This window comes from Ruditapes philippinarum, unplaced genomic scaffold (genome assembly GCF_026571515.1).
Source record: "Ruditapes philippinarum isolate M1 unplaced genomic scaffold, ASM2657151v2 ctg1696_1_1_1_1, whole genome shotgun sequence".
Classification (NCBI taxonomy): Eukaryota; Metazoa; Mollusca; class Bivalvia; order Venerida; family Veneridae; genus Ruditapes; species Ruditapes philippinarum.
The window spans coordinates 23,149-42,825 of NW_026865136.1; the positions used below are offsets into that span (position 1 = coordinate 23,149).

At 33.8% G+C, this 19,677-nt stretch overlaps 1 protein-coding gene across 1 annotated transcript in view; it reads left to right on the forward strand.

The window, feature by feature from the left end:
* LOC132727964 (deoxynucleoside triphosphate triphosphohydrolase SAMHD1-like) overlaps window positions 1–19,677 on the forward strand; it is a 37,514-nt gene that overhangs the window by 15,795 nt on the left and 2,042 nt on the right. The window contains exons 2-7 of the mRNA XM_060713568.1: window positions 11,539–11,623; window positions 12,562–12,722; window positions 13,004–13,119; window positions 13,431–13,495; window positions 13,809–13,979; window positions 14,607–14,654. Coding sequence (XP_060569551.1) covers window positions 11,546–11,623; window positions 12,562–12,722; window positions 13,004–13,119; window positions 13,431–13,495; window positions 13,809–13,979; window positions 14,607–14,654 — 639 coding nt within the window. The 5' untranslated portion in view covers window positions 11,539–11,545. The remainder of the gene's footprint in view (window positions 1–11,538; window positions 11,624–12,561; window positions 12,723–13,003; window positions 13,120–13,430; window positions 13,496–13,808; window positions 13,980–14,606; window positions 14,655–19,677) is intronic.

Below are 19,677 nucleotides of genomic sequence, written 5' to 3' on the forward strand. Positions count from 1 at the left end.
TCCATGGCGTTTGTTCTCTGAACAGCAGTCCTCTAAAAGCTTTTCTAGTGCTGTCAATGAGGAATTGTTCCTTGCTATACCCAAATGGAAGGCAGTTTTTTGTGGTGTCATCCACGTTATAAAACTTCACAGTTTATTATGTGTTTGCTGTCGATGCTAATTTAGAGATAGAACAAATTTGTCATTTGCTTAGGATTCTAGTCCCATAAATTTAGAGTACACGATAGGTTTAGCAACTCCATTCACAGAGATAAATCTATATATTTAAAGTGAAAGTAAAACATCGTTGCACATGCATTGTGTGTGAACAAACAAAAGTAATTAGATTTACTAAATGTATAGAAAAAAATTCAAACTAACTTGCAACAACCTGAAACTAAAGTCGTTAGGAAAAATGATAATTCTGTAGAAGCAACAGACGCCTTGTATTGGCCTTTCAAATATTCAGCAGTTTTAGGTCGTGGTGGGTTTGGTATGGTGCAGTTATGGTATCATCATTCAAAAGGTACTCTTTTTGCAGGAAAAAGTTTTAAACGAGACGATGAGTATACAATGGAACTTGATTTGGTGAAACAGTTGAGTCATGAAAACGTAATAAAGTACATTCATTCATATGATGACCAACGATCTATCTTAAATAATATGACATATGTTCAACATATTTGCAAAAATTAATTACAAATTACTTCGAAAATAAAGAAATAGAGAATCCCTAAAGAAAGCCCAACACGACAAAATTGAAAATGTTGCAGGCTCGGTTTGATTGAGCCTGTTCATGGACGGTACTGGAAAGTGCAAGTTACCGTCCACGCCCCCTAGCACCGGCTTAAGCAGAATTCAACATTTAAACACTAAAAAGGTGAAATTTAAAAACATCCGCAGATGTGTTCATACGGCGATTTTCATGGAACCTTCAATGTGACACAGTAGTGTCATTCCATGAAAAGCGGCGTATGGTCCCCAAGTAAAAGAATGCGTGTGCCCTAAACGAGAAAACAATGGGCGGAATTAAATAAAATGGAATTTTGAAAAGGGATCTGAGGTTATGAAGCCTGCATATCACAGATAAGACGTCAAAAGACAAATTTAAAAAGCAGGCAACATATCCTAAGGGTGATTAAACAGTATTCAAGTAGGAATACTGGAACCACCCAAATTGAAAAAGGCCAAATACAAGAAACTAAAAATACCATGTAAAATGTATACACAACAATAATGTCGTGCTGAACGATCTTCAAGGTTCGAAAATATAACATCATTGATTATATGTACGGGGAGACTTTTTACAGCCGCCACACGGCACAAATAACACGGATGTGACAATAAAATAGAGAAATACAGAATCCCTAAAGAAAGCCCAACACGACAAAATTGAAAATGTTGCAGGCGCGGTTTGATTGAGCCTGTTCATGGACGGTACTGGAAAGTACGAGTTACCGTCCACGCCCCCTAGCACCGGCTTAAGCAGAATTCAACATTTAAACACTAAATGGTGAAATTTTGAATTTAAAAACATCCGCAGATGTGTTCATACGGCGATTTTCATGGAACCTTCAATGTGACACAGTAGTGTCATTCCATGAAAAGCGGCGTATGGTCCCCAAGTAAAAGAATGCGTGTGCCCTAAACGAGAAAACAATGGGCGGAACTAAATAAGATGGAATTTTGAAAGGGGATCTGAGGTTATCGAAGATTCATTGGGGTTAGGCCAGACGATGGTTTTTAAGCTGATTCAAGATTTTACAGCAGCTTTGGATTATTTGTAACCATCGTCTGGCCTAACCCCAATGAGTGAAAAAATAGAGAAAGCAAGAATCCCTAAAGAAAGTCCAACACAACATAATTGAAAATGTTGCAGGCTCGGTTTGATTGAGCCTGTTCATGGACGGTACTGTAAAGTGCAAACTACCGTCCACGCCCCCTAGCACCGGCTTAAGCAGAATTCAACATTTAAAATGAACTGGTACAATTTTGAATTTTGAAACATCCGCAGATGTGTTCATATGGCGGTTATCATGGAACCTTCAATGTGACACTAAGTGCCATTCCATGAAAAGCGGCATATGGTCCCCAAGTAAAAAAATGCGTGTGCCCTAAACGAGAAAACAATGGGCGGAACTAAATAAAATGGAATTTTGAAAGGGGATCAGAGGTTATGAAGCCTGCATATCACAGATAATACGTCAAAAGACAAATTTAAAAAGCAGGCCACATATCCTAAGGGTGATTCAACAGTATTCAAGTGAGGAATACTGGAACCACCCAACAAGAAAAAAGCCAAATAGAAATAACTTAATTACCACAAGCACAACAATTATGTCGTGCTGAACAATCTTTAAGGATCGGAAATATAACATCTATGATTGAATGTACGGGGCGACTTTTTACAGCCTCCACACGGCACAAACAACGCTGATGAACTCTTGTATGAAACCGAAAGATATCGATCATTTTGAGAAATTAAACTTGTACAAACAATCAGACTTGGACGCTTTCAAAGCTATCATGTCTTTGCTGGAACTTATAACGGCCTCCGTGGTCGAGGGGTTAGAGTCGATGACTTCTAATCCAGTTACCTCTCTGGCGTGGGTTCGATCTCCGGGAGATGCCTTGGTAGTTTAGCGCGGAGGAAGGTAGTCTAGTACTGGTGTAACTCTCCAGGAACAATGGTTAGGAAACTACCCGCCTATATGACTAAAATACTGTTAGAAAAAGGCGTAAAATGAAACAAACAAACAGACAAACTTTGCTGGAACAGAACAAATTATCCCCCTCACGTCAGGAACATTTGCAGCAAGTAGTGAAATCAATGGACTTATGCATCGGTTGTATCAAAGCAGTTGTTGGTTATCTTGAAAATTATTATGTTTGTATTAAAAATATTAAACATCACATTTCAAATTAAGAATCTTTAATTAATAAGCTACAATTTACTTTACAAGAACTGAACAATAAATTTATAATTGGCGTCCGCGCCGAAGCGCGGCGCCCTTTATGGAATGAAATTAGATTTTGTGAAAGGGCGACAGCAACTTCTCGAGTCTTTTAGCCGGTCATAATAAAAGCCGATCATTCCGATCGGTACGAGGATGCTTGATTATTAATTAAAAATGAAATGTCGCGATATATACAATGAATAGCGAACTGGAGAATTTCGCATTGAAGCATTTTCAAATGAAATAACTTTTTCCGTCATTAAATCGCGCTCTTTGGGGTATTTTTATTTATCATTTTGTGGTACACAGTGGGTTATTATGGTATGTTATTGTTTTACATGTATCCGAAAGCTGTAAATAAAATGATGAGTTGATGACCTAAATATTCCGAAAATCTATTTATAGAGGGATGTACTCCTTTCGGTAATTCACGGTCTCTCCTGGTCTATTTTGACCGGGATTTACTAGTGACCGGCGAATAGTACCACACGTTTATTGTCCGGTCTCTCCCGGTTTTGGAGTAGATGTTTGATATCGTTACAGAACAGAACAAATATTTTACAGATAAATAAGCTTTTTTTCAAAATGAATGTTTGTCTCTTAATTTGGTTACAATAATTAATAAACACAGATCAACTCTCAAATTTATTGATTATTATTATACATACAACATACAATTCAAAAAAGAAAAACAAACAACAACAATAGCATGTTTTATTTTATCTATATGAGATAAAAACAATAAATATGTACAATAATTGAGAAAAAAGGTACATTGTTATGGTATCAATATGACACTATCAACTTTGGAACATTTTATTTAATTTGTTATTTGTGTTTAGTAAAGATGCCGAGGAATTATTCAAAGTTACAAATTAGATTTTATGAATTATTCAATTGATTGATAATTAAAAAATGATAAAGAAAAATACAAAATATGGTTTAAGAATAAACAATATTATATATTGAAAGATTAACCATAATTTACTGACTTTTTTCCAGTTAAATTTTGACTTATCATCGTCGGTCAAAATGACAATTGAATTCTTAAAATAGTAGTAAACGTAAAAACTCAGTATTAAAATAGCACATAAAACACAAAAAAAGAAAAGAAAACAATATTCATAAAATCTGTATTTTTTTTATTAAAATAGATATTATGCTCAGCATGATCAACATGGTAATATAGCCAGTGTCATGTGAACAGATACCTTAAGAGGGGGTCTTCGCTAATAGCGATAACACCATAAGGGACAATTACACAAGTGTGGTGTTGATCATGCGTTACACATATGGATTATAGATGATTGTATACATATATATTCCGTTATCCGTTGCTATTAATAACCACGATCATAAAGAAATAACAAGTAATATTCTAATTTCTAGCATGCCAATCAAAGTTAATAATGAACAATGTCTTTCGTCCGTTCATTCATAAGTGATATACAATTCTGGTAAAAACCAATTAACCATTGAAAAGTTCATAAGAATATCTTGTCATCATATATCTACTAGCTCATCTTCACCTGCTGCATTTCTTGCTTGGACGCCCTTTGATGCTTTGCAGAATTGTATATCACTTATGAAAGAACGGACGAGAGACATTGTTCATTACTTCTAACTTTGATTGGCATGCTAGAAATTAGAATATTACTTGTTATTTCTTTATGATCGTGGTTATTAATAGCAACGGATATACATGTATACAATCATTTATAATCCATATGTGTAACGCATGATCAACACCACACTTGTGTAATTGTCCCTTATTATGTTATCGCTATTAGCGAAGACCCCCACTTAAGGTATCTGTTCACACTTAGTAACAATATGACACTTGTTATATTACCATGTTGATCATGTTGAGCATAATTGTTTATTATACAATAATTGTAATATTTATTTTAATAAAAAAATACAGATTTTATGAATATTGTTTTCTTTTCTTTTTTTGTGTTTTATGCGCTATTTTAATACTGAGTTTTTACGTTTACTACTATTTTAAGAATTCATTTGTCATATTGACCGACGATTATAAGTCAAAACTTAACTGGAAAAAGTCATTAAACTATGGTTAATCTTTCAATATATAATATTGTTTATTCTTAAACCTTATACATGTACATTTGAATTTTTCTTTATCATTTTTTAAATTATCAATCAATTAAATAATTCATAAAATCTGATTTGTAACTTTGAATAATTCCTCGGCATCTTTACTAAACACGAATAACAAATTAAATAAAATGTTTCAAAGTTGATAGTGTTATATTAATGCCATAAAAATGTACATTTTTTCTCAATTATTGTACATATTTATTGTTTTGATCTGATATAGATAAAATAAAACATGCGATTTGTGCTCTTTTTTTTTTCGAAATGTATGTTTATGTATAATAATAATCAATAGATTTGAGAGTTGATCTGTGTTTATCATCATTCTTTTTACAGCTTTCGGAATAACATACCATAATAACCCACTGTGTACTACAAAATGATAAATAAAAATACCCCGAAGAGCGCGATTTATTTACGGAAAAGGTGATTTCATCTGAAATGTTTGCATTTTCGCTTTTCATTGTACATATCGCGACTAATTAATAATCAAGCACCCTCATACCGATCGGAATGATCGGCTTTTATTATGAACAACTATAAAAGGCTCGAGAAGTTGCTGTCGCCCTTTCACAAAATCTGATTTCATTCCATAAAAGGCGCCGCGCTTTGGCGCGGACGCCAATAACAATTACTTGCAATATTTAAGTAGGCAATTTTTACGAATTGTTTTATCATAGTATTATCATTCTTCGTTTGCAATTTTAACACGAGTTGTTATGGGTTTGTTGATAGGCATGTAGGTCAGAATAGGTCATTAAAGTAGTAGATTGATCTCCCAAATAAATCAATTAACATACTTTGTTCATTTTGACTATTATGTTGTATGTTCTAAAGAAAATACCACATGAACTTGAAATTCTATCAAATAACCAATATTCATGATAATATCCAAAAATACCCCTATATAGTATAAATAAACTTAAACCATATATGGGTATATTTTGGATATTAAAGTTACAGTAAATAAATATTTAAAAAAAAAATTGCCGTCGGCCGAAAAATGAAACATTCTATAGTTTCATTAACCTGTTTAACAGTATTGTTGTAAATTTTATCAACAATTGTTCATAAATTAGGATTTTAAACGGAAAACCCCACGGTAACACTAAAGTTCGTATACGAATTTTAACATGCAAATGAAGACTATATGCGCTACGTCACAGTTTTAAAGTTGCTATCCGAAACACAGCAAATATGATAGTTTCTTGTACAAACACACTTTAACCGTTTGAGCTTCACGGTGCACTAAGCCTGGGGTTCAGTGAATGTAATCATCTCGTAAAAAGATTAAATTTGTATGAAAACATCCGTTACAATGCGGAAATATACTGTTAAATTAGGACTGCTACTTATAGTCATGTTAGTTGATTCAAGATTGTTGTACGGATGATCCGAAGGCGGAGTTTCTCAGAAATTGCACATCCCATTTCGCCACAATGAGGTTACCCATTTTTATGCTAATAAAACTCATTTTGGTTCCCTGGACACCAAAATAAGACATGGAATCGATATAAAACACAACTTATTTATGAAATGTTGCTGTTTAGTTTTTTATGAAATTTATTAAATGTAACTTTAAAGACCTGTATATTTTGGATATTATCGTTAACATTGATAGAATTAAAGTTCCTTGGGAAAAAAATTTAATATTCAAATCCCTAGCATGTCTACCAAAGTTTACGATGAACAATGTCTTTCGTCCGCCCATTCATAAATGATAAACAATACTGGTTAAAACCAATTAACCATTGAAAAGTTTATAAAAACATCTGGTCATCAGATGACTACTAGTTCATCTTCACTTGCTGCATTTCTTGCTTGGACGCTCTTTGATGCTTTGCATCAATGCTTTTCTTGTGATTTATTGGAATAAACATTTGATCTTCTCTTCTTCTTAACGTCTGGTTGGTAGAAAAATCAAAATGTTCATACTGGTTATATACCATTTTCGTGTTAAATGTTGAATTCTGCTTAAGCCGGTGCTAGGGGGCGTGGACGGTACTCGTCCATGAACAGGCTCAATCAAACCGAGCCTGCAACATTTTCAATTTTGTTGTGTTGGTCTTTCTTTAGGGATTCTGTTTTTCTCTATTTCATAACCTCAGATCCCCTTTCAAAATTCCATTTTATTTAGTTTCGCCCATTGTTTTCTCGTTAAGGGCACACGCATTTTTTTACTTGGGGACCATATGCCGCTTTTCATGGAATGGCACTTACGTGTCACATTAAAGGTTCCATGATAACCGTCATATGAACATATCTGCAGATGTTTCAAAATTCCAAATTGTACCAGTTCGTGTTAAATGTTGAATTCTGCTTAAGCCGGTGCTAGGGGTCGTGGACGGTAACTTGCACTTTCCAGTACCGTCCATGAACAGGCTCAATCAAACCGAGCCTGCAACATTTTCAATTTTGCCGTGTTGGGCTTTCTTTAGGGATTCTGGTTTTCTCTATTTTTTCTGTTAGAAATGCAAATTTTATCACTATATATATGAATAGACTAATAAAACATATCACTGATACTGCTTCTGGTTGCTTATTGTTAAATCTTTGATAATATTCAAACATCCATGTCATCATTAAAACAAGAAGCGTAAGATGTGGCATGATGAGAGATTTTGTGAATCGTCGGTACTTAGAGTCAATTTGTAAGAAGTATTTATCAGCCCGATTAACTTAGTAGAAACAGTCTTGCCTTTTAAAGAAACCTTCAATTTTGGCAATTTTTTTGCGAGGATAAAACATTATTGTTATTCTGGCACCCTTTAATAGACCAATCATCAACAAGAACCCGAGAAAACTCTTAGATAGGAAATTCCAACTGTCCATCTGAATAGACTGAACACCATTATGTTCATAAAGAACAGAATCATCATCATTATCAACTTGTTTAAAAGGAAAATACTTCTTGTCAGAAACAGCATCTGCGTCAACTGGAGCAGTAATATTTGGCCTGACAACAGACAAATCGTTTTCCGCAAAACAAAACACTAGGATTCGATCCGTCCTGCTGAATGCCTAACAAAATCCTTGTCGATGCAATGTCGATGGCAGACAGCTTCGAAATATCCAAAAGTGGCCTGTCCGAAGACACTCTTGTCTACCACGTAAATTGTTGTCTTTAACATTACCTTTCGGGTTTTTAGTCCTTGTTTTATTTTTAATTAAATGCCGAGTATATTTAGAGATATAATTAAATCGGATTCAGAAAACCCATACACACTTTCATCCGAAGAAGGCATGGCGGATAATACATCATTAGACAAGTCAACGATAATTCGGAATCGTCGCCGTAAACTTGGCATTTTATCGTATTGTCGCCTGTCCATACGATGCGACGACAATACATGTAATTTTAAACAGGTTTTCCGAAGGAAAAAACTGGTTATTAGATTGAGGTATGTCGGCGGGCGGGCGGGCGTTAACAATTTCTTCTGTGCGCAACTCCTCCTACATTTCTCAATGGATTTTAACCAAACTTTCACAGAAGCTTTGTCATCAAGTGCCCTGACGCATATTGTCGGGGTTTTGTGATTTGATAATATTTGACCTAATTATGGCCCTTTGTTTTTTTTCCTTATATAGAATATATAGCGCAACTCCTCCTAAATTTCTCAACGGATTTTGACCAAACTTTTACAGAAGCTTTGTCATCAAGTGCCTTGGCGCATATTGTCGGGGTTTTGCGATTTGATAATATTTGACCTAATTATGGCCCTTTGTTTTTTTCCCTTATATAGAATATATAGTGAACAATTTCTTCTTAGTGCAACTCCTCCTACATTTCTCAACGGATTATGACCAAACTTTCTCAGAAGCTTTGTCATTAAGTGCCCTGGCGCATATTGTCAGGGTTTTGCAATTGGTATATATTTGACGTAATTATGGCCCTTTGTTTTTTTCCTTATATAGAATATATAGTAAACAATTTTTTCTGTGCGCAACTCCTCCTACATTTCTTAAAGGATTTTGACCAAACTTTCAGAGAAGCTTGCTCATCAAGTGCCCTGGCGCATATTGTCGTGGTTTTGTGATTGGATAATATTTGACCTAATTATGGCCCTTTGTTTTTTTCCTTATATAGAATATATAGTGAACAATTTCTTCTGTGCGCCACTCCTCCTACATTACTCAACGGATTCTGACCAAACTTTCTCAGAAGCTTTGTCATCAAGTGCCCTGGCGCATATTGTCAGGGTTTTGGAATTGGTATATATTTGACCTAATTATGGCCCTTTGTTTTTTTCCTTATATAGAATATATAGTGAACAATTTCTTCTGTGCGCAACTTCTCCTACATTTCTCTAAGGATTTTGACCAAACTTTCAGAGAAGCTTGCTCATCAAGTGCCCTGGCGCATATTGTCGGGGTTTTGTGATTGGATAATATTTGACCTAATTATGGCCCTTTGTTTTTTTCCTTATATAGAATATATAGTGAACAATTTCTTCTGTGCACAACTCCTCCTACATTTCTCAACGGATTTTGACCAAACTGTCTCAGAAGCTTTGTTAACAAGAGCCTGGCACATATTGTCAGGGTTTTGTGATTGGATTATATTTGACCGAATAATGGCCCTTTGTATATTTTTTCCTTATACAGAATTGATCAAATTCTTCTGTGCTGGACTCTTCCTACATTTCTCAACGGATTTTGTTCAAACTTTCACAGAAGCTTTGTCATCAAGTGCCCTGGCACATATTGTCGGGGTTTTGTGATTGGATAATTTTACACCTAATTATGGCCCTTTGTGTTTTTCCTTATACAGAATATATATAGTGAACACTTCTTCTGTGCGCAATTCCTCCTACATTATTCATGTTTTACACTGCACATAGTTACGTTGTTTGTTGCTTGTATTTGTATTTCAAATACAACATATTTATCTACAATGGTGATAATTGAAAACCTGGTTTCATGGCATTGCCATGTTTCTTGTATTCTGTTGCTCATTTGCGTTTTCATTTTCAATATTCTGTTGTTAATTTTAATTGTAATCTTTGTTTAAATGATTTGTTACCTTCAGAAAATGTTTATGCAATTAACTGATACATTGCTACTTAATCTATTGCACTAGGTTACACTCCAACAGGACATTGATTTGATCCGCCATTTTGAAAAAAGGCCAAATGGTACAAGTCATTTTTTAATGGTGTTATTCACATTTGCAGAGTAGGTTTTTGAATTGTGACCTTAAAATATCAAACAAGTTATACGACCTTCATTCTTTTGAATAAAAATAAATGTGTATTGTTATGAATTGCAAGATTTAGATTTGAAGTATCCGTTTCGGGAAAGACTTCGGGCAATTTGAGCTTGTTTTCCAAGAAAATGGCCAGCGTCAGTTAGGTCAACTCAAGCCTAGTTAGAAATGAAACAATGAACAAGAAACAAAGATCCACACCCTGACAATATTTTAAACCAGTTTTAGAATTTTATATAGACAACTATCCGAGGATCATTGCTTGTAGAGTGTCATCAAAATTTACCAAATAACTAGTTTAAAGGTTATTCTATTTTTAGCTCTGGTGGTCATTTTTGTAATTTTGCCCGATGTTTGAGGATGTGAGAGGTCTAGGGTTCAAATACCAGTCACGCCAACTGATTTTTTTCAGAGTCGTTTTTGGCGATTTTAACATTTTATTTAAAGGAATAAGTCACGATATACAAAGACAAAGTATGGCTCTCATAAAATGTACATACATGATATTTTAATGCACGTTGGAAACTCTGGTCATGCAAAATTATGTACCAAACTCAAACTGTTATGTTTGATGAAGATATGTTTAAGTTTTATTAGAATTCCTACACACGAACACTGGTTTTAGTTGCTGGAAAAGACATGTCATTTTTGAGCCTGTGAAAAGGGGACTTTATTTTACGCGCATGCATTTATCTAAGATGAAAAAAATGTAAATCACAATGAATTCTTGTTACTTACATTCACTATGTAAATAGCATAGGTCCAAAATGAAAACAAAGACGTGGATTATCTTTCATCAAAAACATGTTTCATATGCAAAATGATTCCTCCAAATATGCCATAGTGATTGTAATTTGAGCGAAAATTCAAAGATGGGACGTTGCACTAAAATGATAAAAATAAAAAAATCGATGGTGATTGATTTTTATATTTGTATAAATAAATGTCTTATTCTATCTACGTAAGAAAAACGTATTCTCGTAGGTAACTTTTACGGTTCGTAATCCCTAAGAAAAATAGCGTATACTTGTTAAAGTTGGTAAGGGTATTGTCCCTGGTCATAAGACGACAGCAATTAATTTTGAGGTACATTGTAATTGAGTCAAGGTCAGAGTGACTATTGATCAAAATTTTGTCTTGTTAATAACAAGAGTTTCTTTCATTTTAGGTTTGTGAAACACAATTTAAAATTAATACTATCATTACAGATGTACATGTAATATAAATTGACAAAACATAATCCTGTATGGGAACATTTGTGACTTGTTTTTCTTTCAGAAAAACAATGGAAGGTCAAACGGAGGAATCGACTCCCAGAGCGGAAGCTCAAGCGAGTGCCGACAATATTTTAAAAAGAGGAAAGGTATCAATTTTCTGTTTCAATTGAATAATATTATGCAATGCTCATTAATTGATTTATCGAACTTTGATATGATTATTAGTATGATGTTTCCTACATGTCAGCTTATGCAGGAAAAGACCCACAGTAATAAAGAAACTACATGTCGCTAGCGATGACTGAAACAGAGTTCTCACATTTATATCAAACGTTTGAAAAAAGGGGAAGTTTTCGGCATCAAATTTTGAATACTGTAAAGACGACAACACATTGAATGATTATCCGAGCATACAAAATAATTATTCTACTTGGGATAACGAAAGATTTCAAACTCATCTGGCTGACCCACCGCAATTGATAACTTCTTACTACACCATGTGCAGGTTGGCCATCCAACTTAACATCGGAAATTATATAGAGTTGTATAATCAAATTGCTGTGAACGTAATTTCAATTTAATACTTAACATGCAAATCTTGTACAAGCGTATATATCATGAAATCGCAAAGACAATGTCGAAATAAGGCTAATTAAAGCAATAGAATGACAAAAATCATGATGGAGATTGCAGCTGAAATTCTGAATCGGATCAAAACCGCGGTTCGAATCTTGAACATAATGCGTCCTTTTTTACATTGAACTACTGTACAGATGAAGAAGTTCATTCCATTTCTAAATTGTCTTTGAAAACTTACTAAAATAGGTTTATAATATGAATTATTCAGCTCAACATAATTTCTGATGTCACAGATCATTTGGTATGGCCATCCTCGTGTAGTGACAATGATATAAGTTTGCCGGCAGGGGTAGTACTGCTGAAGATGTTGCTTATTTATTTATGTATTTGTTTATTGCTTTTCATACATATTAATATCGCAGCTTGATACAATGAGAAAAGGCAATACGAGCGCATCGCATATTAGTTTAGTATTATATTTTATTATTTTCATGTACGTTACAAGACTTTTAACGACCCTATTCATGGGCAAGTGGAGTTACATCCTGTGTGTATCTGTATTATAGACACGCCTCAGTTCCAGCGATTGAGACACATCAAACAACTTGACACCTGTTACCTGGTGTACCCAGGTGCCAGTCATAACAGGTTCGAGCACTCTATAGGGTAAGCGATCTTCTATAGGATTGTTTCAGAACCACATATATTGAATAGTTGGATATCACGATGTTCTCATTAAATACAGTAATCGAACAAAGAGAAATCAAAATAAGCATTCTTTGTATGTTCATAAAAATGAACATGCATCACATATGTAATCAAAATTTTAAACAAGCAGATATATAAGAACACATTAGACAAAAAAAACGTTGATTAATTCAAGTCCCTCATATGCAACTGTTGTTTAAAGCATTATCAATAATTGAAATGAAAATATATCGTTTTAGAGTATGCTACCTAGCAGGGAAGTTATTAAAAACAATACGAGATAGACAACTTAACGTTGACATATCTGATGAAGACATTCTGTGTGTCGAGATAGCTGGACTCTGTCACGATTTAGGTAAGATAGGGACAAAATATCTTTAACTTAGACACAACGAACGATTTGTTCACACCATTCAGGCATGTAATCATGCACAGATCAACACATTTATTACAGAATATTATTACTTCAATACTAAACCAGATAAGGTTTCTATCATACCACAAATCTGTTTTTTTTTTGTAAAAAATATATTTTAATGAACTTAATTGCTTGAAACTTTGTATTAAACAATTTGAAATGGTGTCTTCGAACATGCATGCAAACAAGTCCGTCGTTCTGAAATATTGTGAATGTTCGCATATGTGTTTCAATTTACAACATTTTAGGTCAAGGACCCTTTTCTCACGTTTTTGAAAAGAGATTCATGCCAAAAATGAAAAAGGAGTTTACGGTGAGTTAGTAATGTATACACAAAACATTCTTTCTTTTTTACATGTTGTGAAAAAGCATTTTGTAAATTTACTACGTTGCATAAACCTTGATATCGCCAAAATGGTTGCAACAACGGATGTTATTTTTAATAACGAGCAATAATTATAACTAACTGTTACTAACTTAAAATGAAAGGAAAAACATCATGGTTAGAAGTACTTTTAATAAAATGTCACATGATGTTTTTGCTAAAGTCGATGAACATTAAAATAGTAAAAGCAAACATTCAAGTACAATATTCTAAAGTGTAGATTCTATACGTAACTTTTCAGCATGAAAGTATTGCTCGGCAGATGTTTGATTACATGCTAAAAAGCGAAAACGAAAAGTTGAAAAATGATATAAAAAGAAGAGTTGAAGAATGCGGGCTTCGTCGTTTCGAAGAACAAGACTTTACCTTTATCCTTGAAATGATTGATGATCCAAAAGACATTGAAAACGACGTAAGAAACACGGCTTTGAATGTAAATTCAAGTTAAGAATATTAATATATATATCAAACTCGAATGTAAATCCAAGTTAAGAATATTGAATGTATATCTTTGTTTGGATAATGTAGAATGACAAGATAACAAATGGATTTTTGATAAAACAAATTAAACATAAGTAAACGAGGTTAACAAAATGTTGCAATTAATGACAACCATTATATTTGACTAATCATCGAAATATCCAATATATTTGCTATGATTAACACGTTATATTGGCTTATCTATTTTAAGCAGGATTGTAAGTTTGGATTATGTGAACCACTCTCAAGTACGCGTCCGACAGTTTTGTTATCATGTATGTTAGGAAATGAACCAACTTGAGCTCGGACCTACAGTCTCTTGGTTGAGGTCTAGACGTTTTCAACAATATCTGCCCGTTTTGCTTACTATTTTGTTCTTTTTTTTAACTGTTATTTTCATATATGTTGTGTACCGAAAATAATGAGAAATTGTTAAACAAAAAGAGGAATATTTAATACGGCAATATCATAAGTGGGTTTTGTGACACAGTTAGTTGATAGTAGAATATAAGTATGTTATTTGATTACATACATTTGACAAGGTAATTATATATTTTAGGAATGGCCATACAAAGGTAGAACAGAAGACAAAAGTTACATGTATGAGGTAGGTCTTTCGATAGCTTAAGATATATGGGGGAAAACATAACGCAATTAAAAACTGTTAACATATGGTGAAGAAATCCATCAACACAAATCTATTTTCATAATTTTCATTCTTTTAAGCCGTTTGTGCTAATATGAGATAGTCATGTCAATCGTGTATAATGCGTCGTTATCTATTTTTTAAACAATACATTTCTCTCCATAGCTCCACAGGAATGATCCTCATGTGGCCCTCTCAAGACGAAATATAAATTGTTTTAATATGATGCAGCAATAAACCATAGTTGCTAAATATACTTTATGATGAAATACGAATTTAAAAGTTTTAACCCCACAATCTAGGCAGCCTACACGGTAGGCAAGTAATATCACCTTGTGGTCGTCTATATAGTTATGGTAGTCACGTGGTTAACATGACTTACATAGAAACGAACATTTAAAATCTTTCTGAGAAATATTTCCTTTAGTTATTTGGTATAAAGAAATGCCTATTAGACCACATGATTACTACGGCCCCATTCTGACATAATGATCAACCCCACTTACTCATTGGAGAATCATGACCTTTCTGGAAATGTTTCTCAGGTATGCAGCTACTATATCTTCCTTTCATTTTCACTTTTTGCTACGATTGAATATTTTGTTTCTTTGTCATAAATTGCCTATCCTTACTGTTTCAAGATTTTTTTCCGATGATAGTGTTTAGCAATGTTATTAGTTATAACTGCAGGCGCATCTGTTTGGTCCAGATTTGTAAAATATATTGTCTAAAAAAAGTTGACCTGTATTAATTAGACTTGCAACTGATGTAAAACATATTTTCTTGCATTTTTGTTGATAAATGCCCATTTTTAACTTCAAGCATGTGTTATCTTATAGTTTTACAAACAAAGCCACAACAGTAGGGGGTGTCCAGACAACTATCAATACATAAAATGGGTGATCAAATATGAATGCAACTGGGTCAATTTTCAGAAGCGCTTAACAAACTGTGCCACAATCCTTCAAAATACTCACAACCATGTGATATACAAAGTTTTAGTCTTTTAATCTAAATTTTTAATGCGTTTTTATAATCTTTTTGAGGTATATTGTTCAGACACTGGAAAATAGCCAAACCGAGATATTTTCGCGTTTGATATTTTCTTCCAGCACGGTGCTTTTTGAGCCTCGTGAATTGGAAAAAGTTACAAAGTGCAAGATCTGGTGAATAAGGACGGTGAGGAAGCTCGACAACCTTTTTCTTTTTCAGATATTCTCGTACAGTGGCAGCCTTGTGCGACGAAGCATTGTCATGCAACAACCTGGCACCACGGAGACCAGTAAAACTGTTGCTGGTCGACGGTTTTTGAAAGACATCTTTTATTTATGAAGAACCTTGTCTTTGTTTAACTTGGCATCTACAGATTTACTTTTTGGTAGGGCAGTTTAAATAGCAAAACCTTGATTGGTAAAGAAAATTACATAAATGACATTTTGACGCTCATGGTGCGTTTTGCTATGTAAGGTCTTTGACTTCCTTTAGTTTCCCATATTTTGTTATGTATCTTTTACTTGGGCTCATAAAAATGAACCCACGTCTCATCGCCAGTGATGATATTTGCGAAAGATTGATTGTTGTAAACTGTTCCAACAATTGTTTGGAGTTTCTTACCCACCCGAGCAAGTTTTTGCTCTTTTGTTAGAAGATGGGATATCCATCTGGCACTTATCATTCTCATTTTTAAATCACGTCTGAGATTGTATTAGCGGCTCCTACAGAGATACCAACGCATTTAGTTATATACTTAGTTGCAAATCTTGCATCAGTAGCAATCAAATCCTTTACTTGTTCAACCATTTTTTGCGAAGTTGCAGTTTTCGAACGTCGTGCATGAGGTGCATTTTTGTTACTGAATCCACACTACTTTTAATTTTTTTAAACCACCGTGTGACAGATGCAAAAAGAAAGTTTATTGTTCCCATAAACACGACATATTTCATTTAATATCTATTTCGCCTGTATGCCAAGAATACAGCGGTTCTTGATATAGGACCGTATTTGGTCAGTAAAAGGAAACCTTTTCTCAACCATTTTTTAGCTTTAGTATACAAGACTAGATAGCGTTAATCGAGATATTGTTAAAGCTAGACTGAACTGATTTACACATGCATTGTATAAAGTGAGCTTACACAACCATCTATGCGATACATGTACATAGTTCGTGCAAAGCGTGGTTAAAAGCGAGATATTGGCCTAGTTGCATTCATATTTTAACACCGGACGCAGTTCCCGATATTTATGCCACCGCCATATAATGGCCGGGGCATATAGTGTTACCCTGTTCCGTCATTCCGTTCTTCCGTCCTTCCGTCCCTTCCGTCATTTCCTCATTCCGTCATTCTGTCATTCCGTCATCATTAGTTTCCGTTCATTATCTTAGTAACGGTTGCACACATTCAACTCAAATTTGACATATGTATATGTCTTGAGAAATGCAGGTCAAGTTCGAATTTGGTCATGGTTCGATGATTTTTGGCAGAGTTATGCCCCTTTTACTTTGAAAATAATATGAAATTTTCAGTTTCCGTTCATTATATCCCCAACGGTACAACACATTCAACTCAAACTTAACAAATGGATATGTCATGAGAAAATAAAGGTCAAGTTTGAATTTTGTCATGGTTCGATGATTTTTGGCAGAGTTATACCCCTTTAACTTTGAAAATAATATGAAATTTTCAGTTTCCGTTCACTATCTCCCCAACGGTACAACACATTCAACTCAAACTTGACTTGAGAAAATACAGGTCAAGTTCGAATTTGGTCATGGTTCGATGATTTTTGGCAGAGTAATGCCCCTTTTACTTTGAAAATAATATGAAATTTTCAGTTTCTATTCATTATCTCCCCAACGGTACAACACATTCAACTCAAACTTGACATATGGATATGTCATGAGAAAATACAGGCCAAGTTTCATTTTTGTCATGGTTCGATGATTTTTGGCAGAGTTATGCCCCTTTTACTTTGAAAATAATATGAAATTTTCAGTTTCCGTTCATCACCTCCCCAACAGTATTACACATTCAACTCAAATTTAAAATATAGATATGCCAATGGAATGCGCAGGCCAAGTTCGAATTTGGTCATGGTTCAATGATTTTTTGCAGAGTAATGCCCCTTTTACTTTGAAAATAATATGAAATTTTCAGTTTCTGTTTATTATCTCCCCAACAGTGTTACATATTCAACTCAAATTTGACATATGGATATGTCAAAGGAATGCGCAGGTCAAGTTGGAATTTGGTCATGGTTCGATGATTTTTGGCAGAGTTATGTCCCTTTCAATTTGAAAATAATATGAAATTTTCAGTTTCCATTCATTATCTCCTCTAGGGTATTACACATTCAACTCAAATTTGACATATGGATACGTCGAAGAAATGCACATGTCAAGTTTGAATTTTGTCATGGTTCAATGATTTTTTGCAGAATTATGCCCCTTAAACTTTGAAAAAAGGAAATTTTCAGTTCCCAATTATTATCTTCCCCAACATATATAAATTAAAGATATGGATATGTCATAAGAATGCATTGGTCAATTTCGAATTTGGTCATGGTTTGATGATAGCTGACAGAGTTATCCCTCTTGAACTTTGAAAAAAAGTCAGAAATTTTAAGTTTCCGTTCATTATCTCCCCAATGGTTGTACACATTCAACTCAAATTTGACATATAGATACATCTTAGAAATAAGCAGTTCAAGTTTGAATTTGGTCGTGGTTCAATGATTTTGGACAAACTTATCTTTCTTGAATGTTGGAAAAAAATTTGAATTTTCAGTTTCAGCACTCATACTTTTGTGGAAATGTATGTGGCCATTATTTTGGCTACAAATATGCAATATGCAATTTACAAAAGGTTAAGACTGAATAATTTCAGTGCCTTTAACATTGTATAAAAATGGTTTGTGTTAACATTGAATAGTTTTAAGGGTTTTGAACTTAAAATGAAAAAAATAATTTGTGCAAACAAATTTGGAACTAAATATTATACCATCTGTAATTTTGGCTGCATGCGGGGGCATCCGTGGCATGATGACACATTTCTAGTTATAATATTACTAGCCCTTGCCAACAGCGACAGCAGTTTTTTGGGTCAATATTCTACAATGATTTGATTGAAAAACTATGCAACAAAATCAATATTAACTGTTGAGTTACATAAATTATCGAATTCTTTTATAAATATGAAGGGACATATTATAAAGCATCAATATATAGAAAGATTGTTATCAGTTTTCATGAAGATGAGAGAATTATGAGAAATGTATTATCTCATCTTAGGCATATAATGTAATGACCATCAAAATAGTGGTCACTATTAAGCCCGATAAACCGTATTCAAAGCCAGCGTCCCGAGAGCTATTCTTAACGCGTAAATGGCGTTCGTTTCTAAAAATAGAAGATTGGGAAGTAGAGGGCGGACCGGTAGATTAGAAGATAAGAGACTTTCTTATTATTTATTTATTTTATCTCTTTTCATTTTTAACCTTAATTCGTTTAATTTGACAATAATATGAAACAATTTATCTAAAAATAACATATTCAACATACAGAAAAGAAGCACAGTTATTTTACGAGACTCCATACACAATTTTTTCTCTTTATAGAAGCAGACGTTACTGTAATAAGTCCATATATACGAAAATAGGACACTTTATTTTCTTGGAAGCTTAATAAGAAAAATGACTGATTAAGATCCTAACGTTTAAGTAAAGAATGCATTTTCTTTTTCGGTTGGTTTTACATGGCACCAACACAGTATAGTTTAGTTTAAAAAAAAGTATAGCTAATTTGAATATCAGTTAAACAAAAAGGGTATAAATAACCTTCTGTGTTGACACAAACCACTTTTCTTCTACATTTGTCCAACAGTCGGGGCATAAAAAATTCCTCAGGAAAGGAAGTGTCCAATACGTGAAAGCTGTAAAATATTGAAGTTGAAAAATTAATTGCCCATGTCTTGTTTCAATACTTAAA